This window comes from Pelodiscus sinensis, chromosome 11 (assembly GCF_049634645.1).
Source record: "Pelodiscus sinensis isolate JC-2024 chromosome 11, ASM4963464v1, whole genome shotgun sequence".
Lineage (NCBI taxonomy): Eukaryota > Metazoa > Chordata > Testudines > Trionychidae > Pelodiscus > Pelodiscus sinensis.
In genome coordinates this window covers 365,093-383,772 of record NC_134721.1, presented here as the reverse complement: position 1 = coordinate 383,772, position 18,680 = coordinate 365,093, and the positions used below count along the sequence as shown (strand labels likewise).

The 18,680-nt window shown below is 44.4% G+C and overlaps 1 protein-coding gene and 1 long non-coding RNA gene across 6 annotated transcripts in view; one reads left to right on the top strand and one right to left on the bottom strand.

Moving 5' to 3' along the window:
* Window positions 1-18,680, top strand: part of LOC142830893 (uncharacterized) — a 66,027-nt gene that overhangs the window by 22,482 nt on the left and 24,865 nt on the right. The window lies entirely within an intron of this gene.
* PRKAR2A (protein kinase cAMP-dependent type II regulatory subunit alpha) overlaps window positions 993-18,680 on the bottom strand; it is a 127,582-nt gene continuing 109,894 nt past the window's right edge. For both annotated transcript variants that reach the window (XM_075938415.1, XM_075938414.1), the window contains 5 exons: window positions 16,715-16,816; window positions 11,649-11,723; window positions 7,154-7,219; window positions 5,882-6,020; window positions 993-5,171 (listed from right to left, as the gene is read on the bottom strand). In XM_075938415.1, the coding sequence (XP_075794530.1) occupies window positions 5,038-5,171; window positions 5,882-6,020; window positions 7,154-7,219; window positions 11,649-11,723; window positions 16,715-16,816 (516 nt within the window). In that variant the 3' untranslated portion in view covers window positions 993-5,037. The remainder of the gene's footprint in view (window positions 5,172-5,881; window positions 6,021-7,153; window positions 7,220-11,648; window positions 11,724-16,714; window positions 16,817-18,680) is intronic.

Genomic DNA, 18,680 nt, shown 5'->3' with positions numbered 1-18,680 from the left:
GCAGACTCTAACATCACAAAAATGTAAAAAACAACCAGGTGTCATACAGCACCTTAAAGACTATCAAAACGTGGATAGTATTACGAGCTTTTGTGGGCACAACTCACTTCTTCCCAATAGCACATATTCCTGTTGCGAGACTGGCAGACACTCCTCTTTCTAGATGGCCAGCAGTGCCTGCACATCAGCTTCAGGCTGTTGGGAAGGCCTGAGATAGGTGGTAAATACAGCAGAAAAAAAAAATCAGAAGTGCTTTTAGAAGGCGGCGGCCTCTGTGAAAATAGGTCACAGCAGAGCTCTATATTGATTGGATAGGAAGTGCCTCCTTTACAGGGAAGTTCAGATAATAGATCATATAGACAGCCTAATGATAATGGGAATTATAATGAGAGTAATATTTGCATCACTGGGCCTATTGCATTTGTAGTGCCTGCCCTCTCTGGCTTAGCTTTCTCATTTATAACCTCTAAAAGACCCGCAGCATCCGAAACCCTGCCTGCAGCCCACCATGCTCTTCCTGGTGCTCCTCACTGGGGCACACCAGCTGACTTTCACATGTCAGCCACAAATGCAGGGCAGGTAACTTTAGAAATGATCTCACCCTAAGACTAGTTTTGTTTTACGAATCTGTGTTCTGCACTGTTCTTGATACACCAGCAGTGCTCAAATGATGTCAGAAAGCCAATTGCACCATTTTACTATGTATTGTAGCAACAATAGCAGGGAGCTGGTTTTATCCATAGCAAGAATATGCACAAAGGTGTAATCTTAATGCTTCAATTGGGTCCTCTCACCAAATAGTAAAATTCTGTGGTTGGGGAATTTTATAACTGGTTTTACTGTGTCAAGACGACAAAACCATTTTCAGCAGACCACTGACAATACTAACTTTACCACAGTACCTCCAGCAGTCATACTAGTAATTTAGCTTGCTCCTTTGTCACTAGATCCATAAATGCTCATCTGGAGTAAGTTAAAACACACACAGAGGATTGTACCAGGAAGGCTGGACACGACATGTCAGCATTTTATTAACCAAAAGTGAAGCTGAACCCCAGAATGGTATATTTTTTAAAACCATAAGCTTATATGGCAGGTATTATTTTTCCACTGTCAAAATTATAGTGCAAGAATCAATCTATGCAATCATTCATCCTTTAAGAATCAAATTCTAGTGGTAAAATGAGTTAAAATATGGGCCTCCCAATGAATCGATAAAATACATTTAATTCTATACAACAGACCAATTTGCAGAACTGATTTATGGAACTCTCCTGGGCGAAAGACCTTTAAGCACTTGGAGCCTTGAGGTAGCATCTTTATGCAGAATTTAATTTTTTCTGAGTGGAGGAAAACATTGGTAGCACATCTTTAGCTCCAGCCAGGCTAAGTGGATTTCAGTAATTCTCTTATGAGCTTAGTGGCTTTCTTTTGCATCTTTAAATACTGATGTAACACTATAGCCTGTAAAGAGAGAAACTACAAGGAAGGCCTCTGGAAATAAAGCATATGGTTGAAGCAACTGAAAAGAAGTAATTATAATAAGAACAAAAGGTAACTGAAGTGAAAAAACCCAAAACATTTGTATTTTGGCAAGACTGGTTTACAAATACATGTTAAGATCTAGAGTCCCAACATCAGCTAACTGAAAAGAAAAGAGAATGTGACATTCAAAGGGGGTTTTCTTTTTCTTCTCTGCAATACTGCACTTTGTTTCTGTTTTGTTAAGAGACAGCTTTTTTTGTACATTGTGAAACCTGTGCTTTGACGTTAAACAGAAATGCCGTATGCCAGGACACTTGACCACTGAAAGCTCCTCTCATTGACTTCACAACAATCACAAGCAGAGAATCGGAAATACGACAGATATTTCTCTAAATCTCAGGTACACCATCCTCTTACCCACTTTGCTGCTGAGTTCTTTTATTAAACTAGTGCTCTCTCCACTACCAAATGCTGAGAATCCATGGCAGATTTACTGAAGACAGAGCAATACCAAGAGAGAAACTCACATCTATTAGAGACGTTAAAACAAAGTGATTAAAAAGTCAACAGTGGCTGCAGAAAGACAGGGATGTGGCGATGCAGCCAAATCACTATTAGCCAATGTCTCAAAGTCTGTTCTCTCTCACTACTTTCAAGCACTTTTTGTCCTTTATTTATGCTCTAGATGGCTAGCCAAAGGTGCTAGTTACATTCCATGGGTCACTTCTCTCTATCTTACTGTCCCCAAAAAACTACAAAGCACTTTGGTGAAAACAAACCAGACCAGCCACACAAATCCCAAATGATGCCCTTTAAGCTGATGATCCCCTCACCACCTGCCCTTAAAGGTTCATACTCTCTGCTCAAATAATTAAGTTGATCACTTGCATAATACCACAATGTCCCATCAGACATTGGGGGTGACATGCTGTGTGTGATAATGCCACTCTACTGTGTGCAGGGAGCAGAGAGATTAGTAACATTTTATAACTTATTCTCCCTGCGTGGGACCTTTAGCTTTCTGAGTCCATGGCCTCATGTTCCCTCCATCTACTCCTGTCTCAATCTCCTTCTCCTGCCTTCTATACCTATTAAAATCATTCCATGCAGAGTTTCCTTTAAACCTTAACAAAGGTACCCAGAGACCTTGCTTCCTTTTGGCTAGGAGATTCAGTTCAGTTTTACAAGGTTTGCATATTCTGAGGCACAGAGCCTTATATTCAGAGGACAAAGTTGTATAGCCAAAAATGCTACACTCCAGTGGATACAAGGGAGGGCCATCTGAGGAAGTGTTCAAATAGGAAGGACCAAAACTGGCTGAGGATATTTATTCAGAGAGATCTTCTTTAGTTCACGTGACAGCTTAACCTGTGCCAACAAAAAAAAAAAACCCAAAAAACAACCCCCCCCCGGCAAAAAAACCACAAAACAAACCAACCCACCCCACAACAACAAAAACACTCAGATGGGTTTGGAGACCAGCTTGTGTCTGGGTTACCTGGACTGGCTTGGGAGTCTAAGTCTACTTTTGAATCCTAATGTCTCAGTTACCAGCATGAAGGCCTGACAATTATTTTTTAAAGTTCTACAATTAAAAAAAACTACTGACTGTCTTTGGTGTTAAACTTCAGAAGCATGAATGAAATTCCAGTTCCTGCTGCTTTTTTGGCCTTTCAAAACTTATTCTAAAATAGAGAAAACACATTGTGCTAGGAATGGAGGCAGTAAGAAGAGCAACTATATAACTGTGTCAGGGCTATAACATTGTGGCACAGTTTGATCAGTGGGATTCCTTACAAACCAGTCCATCATCTCAAAGCATGATGCAATCTGCCGTTACTAGAAAACATCAATATAGACTCAGCCTGATACAGATCCTTCTATACAGAATGGTGCAGGAGCTGGGAGGAGATAGGATTTGCAGCTGGTTAGTAAAATATTACAGTCTAGAAGCCAATTCAGTTTTGTAGCTCTACACCTTCCACCTTGTTAGAGAAGATTTCTAGAATGCTAACTAGCAGGAATCCAGAATTGTAGTATTCTCTCTCTCTCTCTCTCCTTGCTTAAGCATCATAACATTTAAATAGTGGGCTTGATTCTACCCATCAGAGTCTTCACCCCAGAAATGTGTGGCAAGTTTCACATATATTTAGAAGACTGAAAATGGAAAGGGGACCATTAGACTTACAGCCTACAAATTCTTAATGCCTTTTCTTTATATAAATATTTAATTTTATGTCATAAAAAGGGTTGTCATCCCCCTTAAAGTCTGAGTCTCAGATAATACTCTCTGATAAAATCTCTACAGGCTATGCCTTAAGATCAATAGAAATAGTTCTCCCTAATAAATGCTGCAGATTTGACAGATAAATATCTTTAATTGAATTATTCCCTAAACAAAAGACCACTCCAAACACACCAACTGCCAAGTTAGCATAGGTGTTTGCTTCATGAAGTCAAATGTTGCTAATTTTTGAAAGATTTAGCAATGGCCTTGGCATTTGGAAGTATTTAAGTGTCTAATCAAGTTAAAGGATATTACAAAATATTGGAATTGAGGGGTGCTGCTTAAATACATAAATATTGTTCCTTTGAATTACAAAAATTTTTATCTCCTTAAAAAGAGAATGTTAAAACTGATCTAGCCAACAGCAATACCCTGTGAAATCTAGAAGTTTAAAGGATGTCTAATCAGGAGAGGGTCGTGTGCTGCAACATCTCAGCAGTAAAATCTGCCCAGTTTAAGAAATGGAGAGCAAGTTTAAGGGGATGATACAGCTATGGCACCATCAGGCTGCTGGAGCTGTTGAACCATTATCAAACTCTCTGCATATGTTTGGTAGCATAAAACAATCTGTTTGCTGCTCAGAAAATGTTCAAAAGTCATTCTTCGTTTTCAACATTTCAGTATGGAGCAGTTATTTCTTGTGCTCCCACTTTGTTTACAGTTTTATTACACAACTGCAGTACCCGCAGCTTTCAGCAGATGGCAGGAACACCTCAGTGCCAACTTATTCAATGGCTCTGATAATTTCAAGTCCCCTTGATATATTCGATGGCAAACCCAAATGCTACAATTACATTTTTGACCTTCTGTCAAGAATGTGTCAAAGGAAGATATTAAGAGACTGTAAAGAGAAGGCTGCTCCCTGGAGGAAGATAAGTAGCCTACCATTACAGCTCTGCTCTGAAGATTTACCACAACAACAATAAAAAAAGAAAGAAAAAGAAGGTTCTGTATCTTTTACACTTTGGGTTTCACATCAGGCACTTAAATTGTTGGAGAGACATGCCGTTCTGAGCCAAACAAGTGAGAGACGGGTTAGAATCATCTTTAAGCTAAGCCTAATAATGAAATTTCAGCAGCAAAGTGGAGGCATGGAGTGAGCCTCTCCCCATCCATCTGTGCTGAGACTTATTTATGGTTTCTAAAATGCCCAAGAAGACAGCAGCAGTAACTGTTCTGTAGTGTCCATTTTTCCTTATGTGTTGTGTTGCTGACAGGAGGCTCCTCTGTGTCTTGAATCGAGAAGGCACTAAGGTACCCTGTGCCTAATTCCCTGGATCCACCAGGTCCATGCTTGAACCAAACATTGCCACCAGCTGCTCCTCATAATGTGTTATATTCCTCTTCATAATGTCCATACAGGGGCCAAGCAGCCTCTCAAATGCTTGCACATCCATGACTACACAGAAACAAACAGAAGAGAGAAAACATATAAAGAGTCACCCTCCAAAATAAAGCAATAATCCAATCCCCAATTACTCTGTAAACTCATGTAACTTGCGTCCAGCCAACATGGTTCTGATGTTTAGCAGAAGCCACTCCCACTGAAATCTTCTGGTTTTACAAACCTATCATGCTGAGCCATGAGACGAATAAAAATGTGTCTCGTTCTGGGATTAACCCAGAAACCAAATGCAAAAACATACAGCTGTAATATAAGCATGACTGAAAAATCTACCAGTCATGTGCAGCAAACAGCTTACGTCACCCCCAGTCAAAGCTTTTAAGGGCAGGACATCAAGCTGAATGGAGGTTGTGCTTTTATGCCACCATGCTGCAAATACACACTCCTCTCTGTTTATGACTTCCCTTTTCTGGAATGAGAGAGGCCACACATGTAACAGAAACAATTGGACACTTACGCCACCCCCAGTCAAAACTCAGATAGCACAAAGAAAAGCAAGATGAAGGAAACGATGGTTCCCAGACTGAAATGCTGAAGGTCCCTTGCAGATCTGACTCTGGCCTTAACTGCAGAATAACCAATCCAGTTTGGCTGCCAGTTGGGCTCTACCTGGCTGTACAACTGAATGGAACAGCATAAACAACATGAAGTGACTGGCCACTGCTGGAAGGCACCTACTGCATAGAGCTACCAAAGGAACTTACCTAAACACTTGACATCCCCAACGGCATAGGCAGAGGCTGCTCTGGGTTTGTTGGTAACAAGGGCAAGCTCTCCAAAATACTGTCCTTTGTGACATCGGGCAATCTCCACTTCTTGGTTAGCATCCTTACTTGTCATTGTCTGTGCCAGAAACAGAACACCACATGAAGTGACTATTTTAATTAGTCACAGTGCTATGCATAGAGCGCTCTCTGAACATATCACAAGTGGAAGAGAAATGCTTCCATAATGGCTCAGTATCCTGCACAAAGGGTCTCCAAACTATTCCCATAACAAAGATTTCACGGCTAACATATCCCATAAAGATTGGCCCAAACTGGGAGGGCTATTTGTTTGAAAGCAAGGCTCCAGTTAAAAGAAGTCACGGGAAGGGCAAAGGTTAAAAGATACTGTATTTTGAACATCCGTTGACTGTCGCCTACTATAGTGCCTGCTTGGGAAGACAGTTTGGAAGGGAACATCGTGGCAATCTGCACATGTGAGCAAAGCATGTTTTTCTACACAGACATGTCATCTTCAGAATTGTTTTTGAAATAGCTAGAAGCCACTTGGGGAGATGTATAGCCTGCCTTGCCTGAATGGAAACAGCAACTATGAGGTCTTAAAACTATCAGAGTTTATCTGTTGTATAGCACAGCCCTTTTCTTAAGAACATGAATTTTCAATCTGATCTACATTCATCTAGCCCACTGTCCTGTCTAACCCTATCCAGTACTACATGATATAGAGAAAGATGCAAGAAACCTCCATGAATCAGTTTTAAACTAGCATATCTTCAATTTCAGTTAACGTCCCCTGGATCACCTATTCTGAGAGGGTGTTTTTCTTTTTAACTCTCTCCAGTTTATACTGAGCAGGGAAGTCTACAATGATATCCAAGCCCTTTTTAACTCTAGAACAGAGCAACAGCATGAAATGGGTAATTTTTTCTCCTTTCAGTGTTGATTTGCATTTCACAGCAGTGCATGTAACCTGCTATCATGCTGCAACTTTTCACTCTTGTGTAGCCTTCATTCACCTGCATAACTGTGTCACCTGCTGCTTTTTCCATCTCACTGTTCACTCCTTTTCCTAGAGCATTAATAAATATATTAACCATTACTGGCTCTAGGATGGAATCACTGTACTCCTCTCTATTACCCTCTGTCTGTAGTGAAAATTGCCCATTTATCCCTACTTTTAGTTTCCAGTCATTTCGTTTCTAAACCACAGTAGCACTAGACTTCTCACCACATACATGAATTTGAACTCACCTTGCTTTTAATCAAGATTTTTACTTCGCCAGACTCTACAATGTAAAAGCTGTCTGCTTTATCACCCTATAAGGAGAAAAGTTAAGAATAAATTTACCATTCTACTGTAAGATGCAGAAATTATATTCAAACATTCACACTATACGGAGTTTAGTGTTAAATTGTGCACAAATTGAAAATTTGCTGCACTGATTAATACAGGAAGTGGCCTAAATTGGGCTTAAGCAGTAGCTGGAGGTCAGTCGGTCACTCTCTCTCCCTCCCTCACCCCCCCCCCCATCTACTAACATCCAAAAGGCTAACGATACCAGTACAAACAAGGACTGTTTTAAAAACACTTGTGAAATACCAAGAAAAAAACTGATGGGGCGTTAAATAGGTAAATAGTCATCAAGGAATGCACATGTACTAAGAAAACAAAAAAGCAACAGAGTGATAACTAGAGGAGCAAAAAGAAAAACTGTTCTAGAAGTATGTTCTGTAAAAGAAAGGAATATACAGAATCTCTGTCACATAAAAAAGGAGGGCAAGTATAGAACTCTTCAGAAGAGCCAACATTACAATTCATAGTAAAGCAGTCCAATTATTTGAGATAGCAAATGGAGAGGCCAACAGCAAAAGACATCCCCTCACACATGCCTTGCTCCATCCCCGCCTTCCTCATGCCTACCCCTTCTTTCAAGCCTTCTCCGAGCACCTCCCCCTCTAGCCCCCAGTGCCCTTACTCTCTCCTCTCCCAGCATCACCCTGTCCCCCCTCCCACTGACACCTCCCCTCCTGCCCTTTACCTCATTGTCTGCACTTGGCGCCCCTGGCATTTGTCTCTCCTGCACCCCTGTCCCTTGGTGCCTTCCCCTTTCTTCTTCTTCTGACCTCCTCCCCTCTCCTCCCCTCCCCTCCCCTGCACACAAGCCCCTTCCCCATATTTTTCCCCTCTCCTCCCCACAGTCCAGCCCAGCCCCTTCCCCTCCCCCAGGGCCAGCTCTAGATTTTTTGCTTCCCCAAGCAAAACATTTTTGGCCGCCCCTCCCCCCTTTTTTTGTTCTGTTTTACACATTTGCATTTTGCAATGGGCTTTTTTTTTGTTTTCATTTTTGTCCCGGCATTTTAGCCCTAGAAATAGCAAATAGCATTTTCATTTGTTTTTTTTTCATAAAGGCAAAGGCGCTTCAAGTGGACTCCCCCTTTCACTCCCTGCTGGGTCATAGCAGCCTTTTCCCTGCCCTGTCCAGCCCCTCCCTATCGACAAGCACCCCTCACTCCCGACCCACAGGGGAAACAGGGTGCAGGGACAGCACAGAGCCAGAGGGGTGCAGGGAACAGTGGGGGTGGGATACAGGGGTGGCGCGGGGAACGGGAGGCACAGAGCCAGAGTTGCAGGGAAGAGAGAGCAGGGGAGGCGTGGGGAACGGGAGGCACAGAGCCAGAGGGGTGCAGGGAACAGTGGGGGTGGGATACAGGGGTGGCGCAGGGAACGGGAGGCACAGAGCCAGAGAGTCGCAGGGAAGAGGGAGAGCAGGGGAGGCGTGGGGAACGGGCGGCGCAGAGACAAAGGGGTGCAGGGCGGGTGCAGCGAGCTGGGTGGTTGGCCGGGAGCGGTCTCTCACCGATGAGGGGGTTGGGGCCACGGCAGGACTGGTGCCGGCGGGGCGGGGCCTGGCTGCACTGCAGCCAGCTCCCGGGGCCACACAGCCGGAACCGAGCTGCAGTGGCCCTTTAAAATCAGCAGGGCCATGTCACACCAGCGTCCTGGCATCTGCTGGTGTCCCGCCCTCTGGCTCGTGCCCCGCCTCCTCGCACTGGAGCTGCACACAGGCAGCCGGGCGCTGAGAATCACTGCGCTTCCCCCTTCCCGGCGGATCGGATGGGGCCGCACTGCCCGTAGCGCGGGCTTTGGCCAGCCCATCATAACCGCCCACCAGGGCGGTCCGCCCCTGCGTTCACCAGCTCATAAAATCTACTCGCCATGGGCGAGTGCATTTGTCCAGCCCTGCCCATGACATAATACATAATTAACTCGTAACACGTACATTCAGGGGCTGAATTAAAGTTGTAGAATTCTAGCATTTCCTAACTTTAGTGTGCTTGATTTTGCAGACTTAATGATCCTCCGTTGTTTGTTATGTTCTTACTTTCTGTTTTAGTGTATGCAATGCATACATGGAAATATACTGATATGAAAACCAGACAGAAGGTGCCTTAATGGCCAGGAAAAGAGGACAGAATCAGAGGAGACAGGAACACAGCTTATAAATACATTACAAAGAGACCTGAACCAAAAAATGGAGAGTCACACACAGCCCAGTGCCAAAGCAAGACATGCTTACAATAGCCTAGGAAAAGTGGTGATGGTATGGCTCTCCTCTGTCACATCTGAGGAGGACACCTCTCCTCACAACTTCAGAGCAAGTCCCAAAAGCCACTGCCTAGGACACGGACAACGTCTTGCTCACCTGTATTCACCTCTGTCTACATGCATCTGAGGTTTCTGATCTTAGGCTTCACATGTATGTTCCCTGGGGACTTTTTGGTTTGAGTTTTACAGTGCTTGGCACAATGGGATCCTGGTCCAGGATGCTGACACAGGGGTGGGCAAAAGGGCCTCCGCAAGCCCTGCCACTCCCCCTGCCCCCAGGCCAATCAGGGCCTGGGGGCCAGGGGGAGGGGTAGCCTGCAAAGACTCCTCCCACCCTGCAAGGGGTGTGGCGCTTCTAAGCACTGCACACTCCTTGCAGACAGGGGGAGGAGACTTTGCGTGCTCCTCCTACCCCCATGCCAATCAGGGCTTGGGAGTGGGGGAGCACGTGAAGTCTCCTCTCTCCCTGCAAGGGGCTCAGCACTTAAAGTGCCTTGCAGGGCGGGGGCAGGGAGCGAGACACATCACGTGCTCCCCCTCCCCAGGCCCTGATTGACCTGGGGGCAGCAGGGGGGGGGCACGCAAAGTCTCCTCCCACTGCCAGAGGCAGGCATACTTAGAGGGAACTACCAGCTGTTCAGAACAGCTGGTGGTTCTTGGGGGGAGAGGCAGGAGAGGAGCAGCAAAGATAGTGTGCTCCCCCACTCCCAGACCAATCAGGGTCTGTGGGTGGAGAAACACAGAAGTGTCCTGGCCCTGCCCCTTCCGCCTGAGGTCTCGCCCCTTCAGGGTGGCACAGGGCCACTTAAACAATTTCTGAAGTGACCCCCTGTCAAATATTATTGCCCACTCCTGTGCTGACATCATACAAATACAACAGACACTAAGCAGACCGAGCAATCCATGAGGCCATAGAGATTCTTTCTGTGGTCTGATACTAGCACTCTTAGTGAATGGTGTTGGTGACCTGTGACATACTGGTCAGAAGAAGATTTGGTCCTTTAGAGTCTGACACTGCAGAAGGTTAGGTGTTCAGCTAAGGTTGCTTAGGTATTATTCAGAGAGTCCAAATGTCAATCCAGCTATTCCATTTCACATGATTTTGCAAGCTATTCAGACACTAATATATCAATGCACCCCATCTATAATGGAAAAAACCATCTCTCTTTTAAAAAACAACTGAGTGGGAAATTCAAGGATTTCAACTAAGAACTAGACAATGGTAACAGCTTTCAAACGCTTTAAAGACATTACTGTTAGCTGAATGAGCACATCAATGGGAAATTATTTGTAAAGGTAAAAGTATTTGGTAAAAGGGTGTGCATGACATTGTCATGACTCCTAGCAGAGAAGACTTTACCAAGACCTAAATCTGCCCCTAGGCAATTTCCTTATTTCTGATATTTATGCATAAATGTGTCAATGACTACGTTTGATCCCAGACCTGACATCTCAATCTGGGTGGGTTTTTTATTTTTGACTCTGCTTGCCAGAACTCACTTCTCAGGCCCCCAACCAGGTGGCTTTTTAATTTGCAAAACAAAATGGATTTTTGTATGGAATTAATTGGCTTTGTCTGATTATTAATCGTCACTGATTCAAAATTATCTGTCACTCAAAATAATTAAGATTAGTACATACTGAAGACATCATCAAGGATTCTTGGTTATGTTTTTTTTTAATGTTGAGACCCAATACAATTTAATTTCCTGAAGGCCTACGGTAGTTCAAGTTTTATTTGAATTATTGCAGATGAATTGTTTTAGATTTTGATAGGACTCCGATGTAAAATTTGTCAGAGATAATTTTACTATTTATCATCTCATTTCATCTGGCTACACTATGCATTTCAAAAGCTTGTTGAGAGTGTCTGAGACCTCTTTGCTACATTCAGGAAGATGAAGACCTACATGGAACCCTATATCAATGGTGATCTATCCATAGGCTTTTTCCTAACCCAAGTAAGAGTAATTGTTTTTGTACTTCATGTATAACTTTTGAATAATAAAAACAACAACAGTAGCAATAAAATGCTGTTGGTATGAATACTGCAGTAAACAAGGTCATACCAGACAACCAAACTGACATCTATGATTCTGTACAAATATAAAAAGAGGGGGGGATTCAAAGTCTAAATACCTGAGAAATGATGCGCTCCCCATCTCGATACACTTTCTCCCCTATTACATCAACTATCTTCATTCGCTCTGAAATCTGGAACAGAGAGAAAAGTAAATTTCATTCAGCCTACAGCTGCCCTGGAGGCTCATAACCTTCCCAATTTGTTATAAAACAACAAGCATATTTAGGTTTCATAAAAGACTTGTCTTTGAGTACTGAAAAACATGTACGCTTAGTGAAAGTTTTTGCTACATTCCTTCACAACTTTCAAGAACAGAATTCAATATAAATTCCAATGTCTACTCTAATCTTTCAATCCTTGTCTTAATTTCCTATTAATCAGTCTGCATAAAACTGCTTTAGATGTTTGAGTGCTGAAAAAATTAACTAATTTTCCTACATTTGAGCATGACACATTCTCAATTTAATAGCTTCAGGGGGTAGCCGAGTTAGTGTGTTACAGGAAAAAAAACAACAAATGGTCTGGTTGCTTAACTCTCTTTTCTTCTTTTTATAAACTCATATGGCAATTGGACTGAATAAATAACAATAGAAATTTAGGAAAGAGTAGACAAGCATACACAAATCATAGAACACTAGAACTGGGAGGGACCTTGAAAGGTCGAGTCCAGTTCCCTGCCCTCGCAAGAAGGACCAAGCATCATCTAGATCAGGGTGGGCAATAATTTTTAATGGCGGGTCACTTCAAGATTTTGGCAAGTGGTCAAGAGCTGCACTTCTATGGGGTCTCGGATGGAGGCTCCGAGAAGGAGTGGGCTGTGATCTGGGGCAGGAGCTTGGAGTCCGAAAGGGGGTAAAAGGGTGCAAGAGAGGTTTCTGGCCTGGGGGAGGGGCTCTAGGAGCAGGTGCAACGAGGCAGAGGGTTTGGGTGGTTACCTGGTGCAGGGTCAGGGAGGGGTATGGGTACAAGAGAGGATTCTGGCCTGGGGGAGGAGTCTAGGAAGGGGTACAGGGTCGGAGAGGGAGTTGTGAGCTGGAAGAAGAGGGAAAAGGGGTACAGACTGTTTGGGTCCTGGCCTGGGGCAGGTAGTCAGAGGGCAAAGGGGTGCCAGAGGCAGACTCTGTCTGGGAGGCGCTTACCTAGGCAGCTCCCAGCTAGCAGCCCTGCAGAAACCTGAGGCAGACTGCTGCAGTCTGAGGTTGTTGGCTGTTCCACTCCCAGCATGGAGGGGGAAGGGAGGGAGGCTTCTCAAGCTGCCCCTGCCCCCAGTTCCTACTAGCAAGAAACTGGCCAATGGGAGCTGAGAGATTTTGCTGGGGCGGGGGAGGAGGAAATGGGGGGCAGCATGCAAAGACTCCCTCCTCCCTCCCATCTGTCCAGAGTGGAGAGCAGCTGCCTGCTTAAATCATGAGCTGTTCTCTCCCTAAGGGTTCCATCAAGGTGGCCATGGGCCAGATCTGGTGGCTTAGTGGGCAGCCTCTTGCCCACCCTTTCTCTAAATCATCCCTAGCAGGTGTCTGTCCAACCTGCTCTTAAATATCTCTAGTGATGGAGAGTCCACAACCTCCCTAGGCAACGTTTTCCAGTGCTTAACCACCCCGACAGGTAGGAAGTTTTTCCTACTGTCCAATCTAAATCTCCCTTACTGCAATTTAAGGCCAATAAAGGAAAAATATTCGGAAAGTAAAATGTTTCCAATGAAGCATCCTTGCCACATTATACACATAGACAATGATATTTCCTAATTCTGTTTTCCTTACTAAAAACTGCCAAGAGGCACAGGAAGAGACAACAATTCACAGTCAGGCAAATACACATCTTGAAGGTTTGGGGAAAGATGGCAGAAGTGATTTCAAGGTAGTGAAAAAGGTGACTCATACTGATGCAGGGATGGCATTATAAAGAGAGGCAGTGAGAACGGTGATGAAGACAGGGGTATCAAGATTGGCATCACTGGGAAGTACAGAGAGGGATATGAAGGAGGTCAGGCTTAAGCTGAAGGTAGGTAGGCATTACAGGACAAAGAGCAAAGACAGAAAGGACACAAAGTTTGAATCTGATATGCAGCACAACAGGGAATGAGTGAAATGACTCCGTGTCACAAGGAGCAAGGGTTAAACCTTGTATTAGGTACTTTAAGGTTTTGACTTCCATGTGCAATATCTCAATGTTACATAGTTCATCAACATTCATTCTTGTATGCAATAGGAAGGTATTGCCTAGTTCTTCATAGGGATGTAATAGTCTACTTGATTAATTGATAAGCAAAAGTTTATAGGTTAAATACTACAGACTACATGCATTCCCTCACCCCCCGGGAGTAATTTTTTTAGCAGGCTTTTCCTATTCTTGTATCCCACATTAAAAAGATTACATGCTATGCTTTGAGAGCAGCACACAATACACTTTACAGTGAGTATCTGGTTTTTCTAGGATCAGCCGGAAAACCAAATTTAACTTATTTATTTTAGACCTGAATTTGACCCCATGTACTTATGACTAAGTTGCAAGGGGAAAAAGGCCAGTGTGCTAATTTAGTCACAGTTTAAAAGGTCTGTTGTTTTAACAATGGCACATTAGAAGTTAAAGTTAGACCACAGTTATATGGATTGATAACTGGTTAAAAGACAGGAAACAGGGTAGAAAAAAAAATGGTCAGATTTCAGAACGGAGAGAGGTAACTAGTGGTGTCCCTCTCAAGGGCCCTCTCTGGGACCAATCCTATTCAACCTATTTATAAATGATCTGAAGAAAGGGGGTAAAGCAGGGAGGGGACAACATTTGTAAATGATACTAAGCTGCTTGAGATAGTTCAGAACAAAGCAGACTGTAAAGAACTTCAAAAGGATCTCACAAACGAGGTGATTGGACAGCAAAATGGCAAATGAATTTTAATGTTGATAAATACAAAGTAATGCATTTTGGAAAAAATAATCCTAACGCTACATACAAAATGATGGGGACTAATTTAGCTATAACTGCTAAAGAGAGCGATCTTGGAGTCTCTGTCGATCATTCTCTGAAAACATCCACTCAAAGTGCAGCAGCAGTCAAAAAAGCAAATGATTCATTAAAAAGGGGATAGAAAATAAGACAAAGAATATCTTATTGCACCCCTTCATAAATCCATGGTACGCCCACATCTTGAATACTGTGTACAGAATACTGTGTCATCTCACCTCAAAAAAAAAGATATATTGGCACTGGAAGGTTCAGAAAAGGGCAACAAAATGTTTAGGGTTTGGAATGGGTGCCATATGAGGAGAGATTAAAAAGACTGGGACTTATCAGCCTAAAAAAGAGGAAACTAAGGAGGGATAGGATAGAGGTCTATAAAATCATGCCAAGTGTGGAGAAAGTGAATAAGGAAAAGTTATTTACTTGTTCCCATAACACAGGGCTACTCAACTTTGGAAGCCCCTGGGGCCACAATGATACTCACAACACATTCTGAGGGCTTCAATTTACATGCAAATATATATACAAATATATGCAAATAGCTTCTTTCACACTGACAGGCATGAATACAAAGATTAAGGCAAGACTACACAACACACAGGCCCCATTGAAGTCAGTTCTGCTGATATTAATACAATGCTACATTGACCCAATTTCCACCCCATGACAGCACTTGTAATGAGCAATGACAGTCTAGGAATGTAACTACTAAAACTCATCTCAACCAAAGACCATTCTCTATTGACTCGCCGTTGTGGAGCGTGTTCCCAGTGGAGGCCATGTTGAAAGGATCCCACCCGCAGGCCGCATGTTGAACCCCGTGTAAACCTAAACTGCACCATGGGCTGCAAACAAATGGGCTACGGGCCACATGCGGCCCACGTGCTGTGTATTGAGTAACCCTGCATAATATAAGAACTATGGACCCCCAAATGAAATGAATAGGCAGCAGGTTTGAAACAAACAAAAGGAAGTTTTTCATCATGCACCACACAGTCAACCAGGAGAACTCCTTGCCAGAGGATGTTGTTAAGAGGAGACTTTTACAGAGTTCAAAAAAAAGAACTAGATACATTCATGGAGGGTAGGTCCAACAATACTTATTAGCCGGGATGGGCAGGAATGGTGTCCCGAGCCTCTGTTTGTCAGGGGCTGGAAATGGAGGACAGGAGAGGGATCACTTGACGATTCCCTGCTCTGTTCACTCCCTCTGGGGCATCTGGCATTGGCCACTGTCAGCAGACAGGATACTGAGCTAGATGGACCTTTGTCTGACCCAGTATGACCATTCTTAAGTTCTAAATATGTATGCCCAAGTCTTTGTGTACAAAGTAGAGACAATAGTTTGAAGAGATTAATCTTCCATTAAAACTCGTATTGCTTCTTGTCCATCTAGCCACTCAAAAGAGAATCTGATGGGTCCGTATCGGGGCAAGAACAGCACAGAAAGGAATAATTCTACACCAAGTATGATGCATCAATAGTTGAGCGAGGTTTAAATCCATTAATCTTGAGCATTTGTACCTCAGAGGTACATATAATATAAACACCATTTGCCAAGTAAGAAGCCACCAAAAATGCTAGTAAGCTGCTTTTCTACTTCTCTCATAAGCTTGGCTAATACACATCCATTCTGTCCACCATGTTTCTTCCAGTCCTTGAGTAGAGACTGCCAGCCACATCTAACCGTAATACTTCACTCTTCTTTAGCACCTTCCAGATAGGAGCTAAAAGTGCTTTACAAACATAAATTACATCTTAGAGCACCCCTAAAAGGTACACCTGTGATGAGGCAAAGAGACGTTTTGTCACTGTGTAAAGTAACAGCACATCAATACCATTATCTGGAAGAGACCCATGACTCCTTAACTCCCATTCCTTACTTGAAACAACTTTGTTTTCCAAATGCCTTTCCTTTGATGAAGGGTACATAGGGAATTCAAGATGAAATCAGCAACTTTTAATTCCACTGGCGAATGAAGGATTTGAATTTTTTTTTTTTGCATAATTGCTGTAAAAGCAATTAAATTGTACTACTACTCGGGTGTTACTTTAACTTCAATTTCAAATTTATCTAGCAAGGATCCTACAAGAATCTCATCAAATAAAAAAAAAACATGAACCTCAGCAGACTCAGGTGAATGCTAACAAAACACAACTATACCTCCAGTGATTTAAGAAGAGGCACAGACTCAATAAATAATTCAAATGTCTTCCTCTTCTTCGCATTGTTTTTCAATATAATTCTTCTGAATGTAACTCGATCCTGTAAGAAAAAGTGTTGAAAAGTACATTATTTCCTTTTGACAAAATAGCAAGTGTTTAAGAGAAACGCCAACTGGTGCCTTCTCTTCAAAAAGCAGGAATGCTGCAAATATTCATTTATAAACAGTGTATTTAAATAAACTATTAAAATTGTGCCGTATTAATCAAATAATGGGCACTGCTGATGGCTACTATAAAAAACCCACTGTAATCAAAATGAGAAGTTAGGAATTCTTGAAAACTGGTACGGGATGCAAAAGGACACAAGGAGAAATCTGTGGCCAGTGGAGTTAAGGACAAGAAGGAGACTTTTTAATATACATTAGGAACAAAGAGAATCCTGACTATAATACTGGTCCATTGCTATATAGAAATGGCAGAATTGTCAATAATACAGAAAAATATAAGCGTTCAATAAATATTTCTGTTCTGTATTTAAGGGAAAACACAGGGGATATAGTTTCAGAGAGACTAGCACTCTCCACTCCACTAGTACAGGCAGTCCCCGGGTTACGTACAAGATAGGGACTGTAGGTTTGTTCTTAAGTTGAATCTGTATGTAAGTCGGAACTGGCGTCCAGATTCAAACACTGCTGAAACTGACCGCCAGTTCTGACTTACATACAGAATTAACTTAAGAACCCCAGGCGTCCCCAAGTCAGCTGCTGCTGCTGAAACTGATCAGCAGCTGATTCCAGGAAGCCCGGGGCAGAGCAACTCTGCCTGGGGCTTCCTGTAGTCAGCGCTGGTCAGTTTCAGCAGAAGCTGACTTGGGGACGCCTGGGGCAGAGCAGCTGGGGTGCTACTGGACCAACCCAGCAGCACCCCATCTGCTCTGCCCCAGGCGTCCTGATTCAGCCGCTGCTGAAACTGACCAGCAGCGGCTGAATCAGGACCTGGGGCAGAGCAGCTGGGGTGCTGCCGGGTTGGTCCAGTAGTGCCCACAGGCGCTGCAGGACCAATTGGCAGCGCCCCAGCTGCTCTGCCCCAGAGTCCAAAACAAAAGCCTGGTCTGCTGGGGGGGGGGGGGGGGGGGAGCACACTAGCTGCGCCCCCCCCCCCCCCCCCCCCAGCAGACCAGGGACACGGGGAGCAGAGCCGCAGCGGCAGCGGGGTGCCGCGCCTCTGAGGCTTTGCTCTGGCAAAGCCTCAGAGGCGAGGGACCCCGCCACGGCTGCGGCTTCAGTCTGGGTGCCTGTGATCTGCTGGGGACGGTCCCCAGCAGACCACAGGCCCCCGGACTGAAGCCGCAGCCGCGGGGGGGTCCCGCGCCTCTGAGGCTTTGCCAGAGCAAAGCCTCAGAGGCGCGGGACCCCCCCCCCCCCCCGCTGCTGCCGCTCCAGTCTGGGTGCCTGTGGTCTGCTGGGGACGGTCCCCAGCAGACCACAGGCCCCCGGACTGAAGCCGCAGCCGCGGGGGGGGTCCCTCGCCTCTGAGGCTTTGGCAAAGCCTCAGAGGCGAGGGACCCCCCCGCGGCTGCGGCTTCAGTCCGGGGGCCTGTGGTCTGCTGGGGACCGTCCCCAGCAGACCACAGGCACTGGGTCTCAAGGGGCAGCAGCAGCGGTTACCGCGCTTCTGAGGCTTTGCTCTGGCAAAGCCTCAGAAGCGCGGGAACCCGCCCGGTGCCCCTGGTCTGCTGGAGACGGTCTCCAGCAGACCAGGGGCACCGAAGCAGCTTACGAACGGGGCTCTCTCGCCCCGACTTCCGGGGCGAGAAAGCTCCGTTCGTAAGTGCGGATCCGACATAAGTCGGATCCGCGTAAGTCGGGGACTGCCTGTATCTCCTCAGGACATTAAGAGAAGCTGGAAAAAGTTTGACTTTTTAAATCAGCAGCTCCAGACAATTTGCATCCAAGTATTTCAAA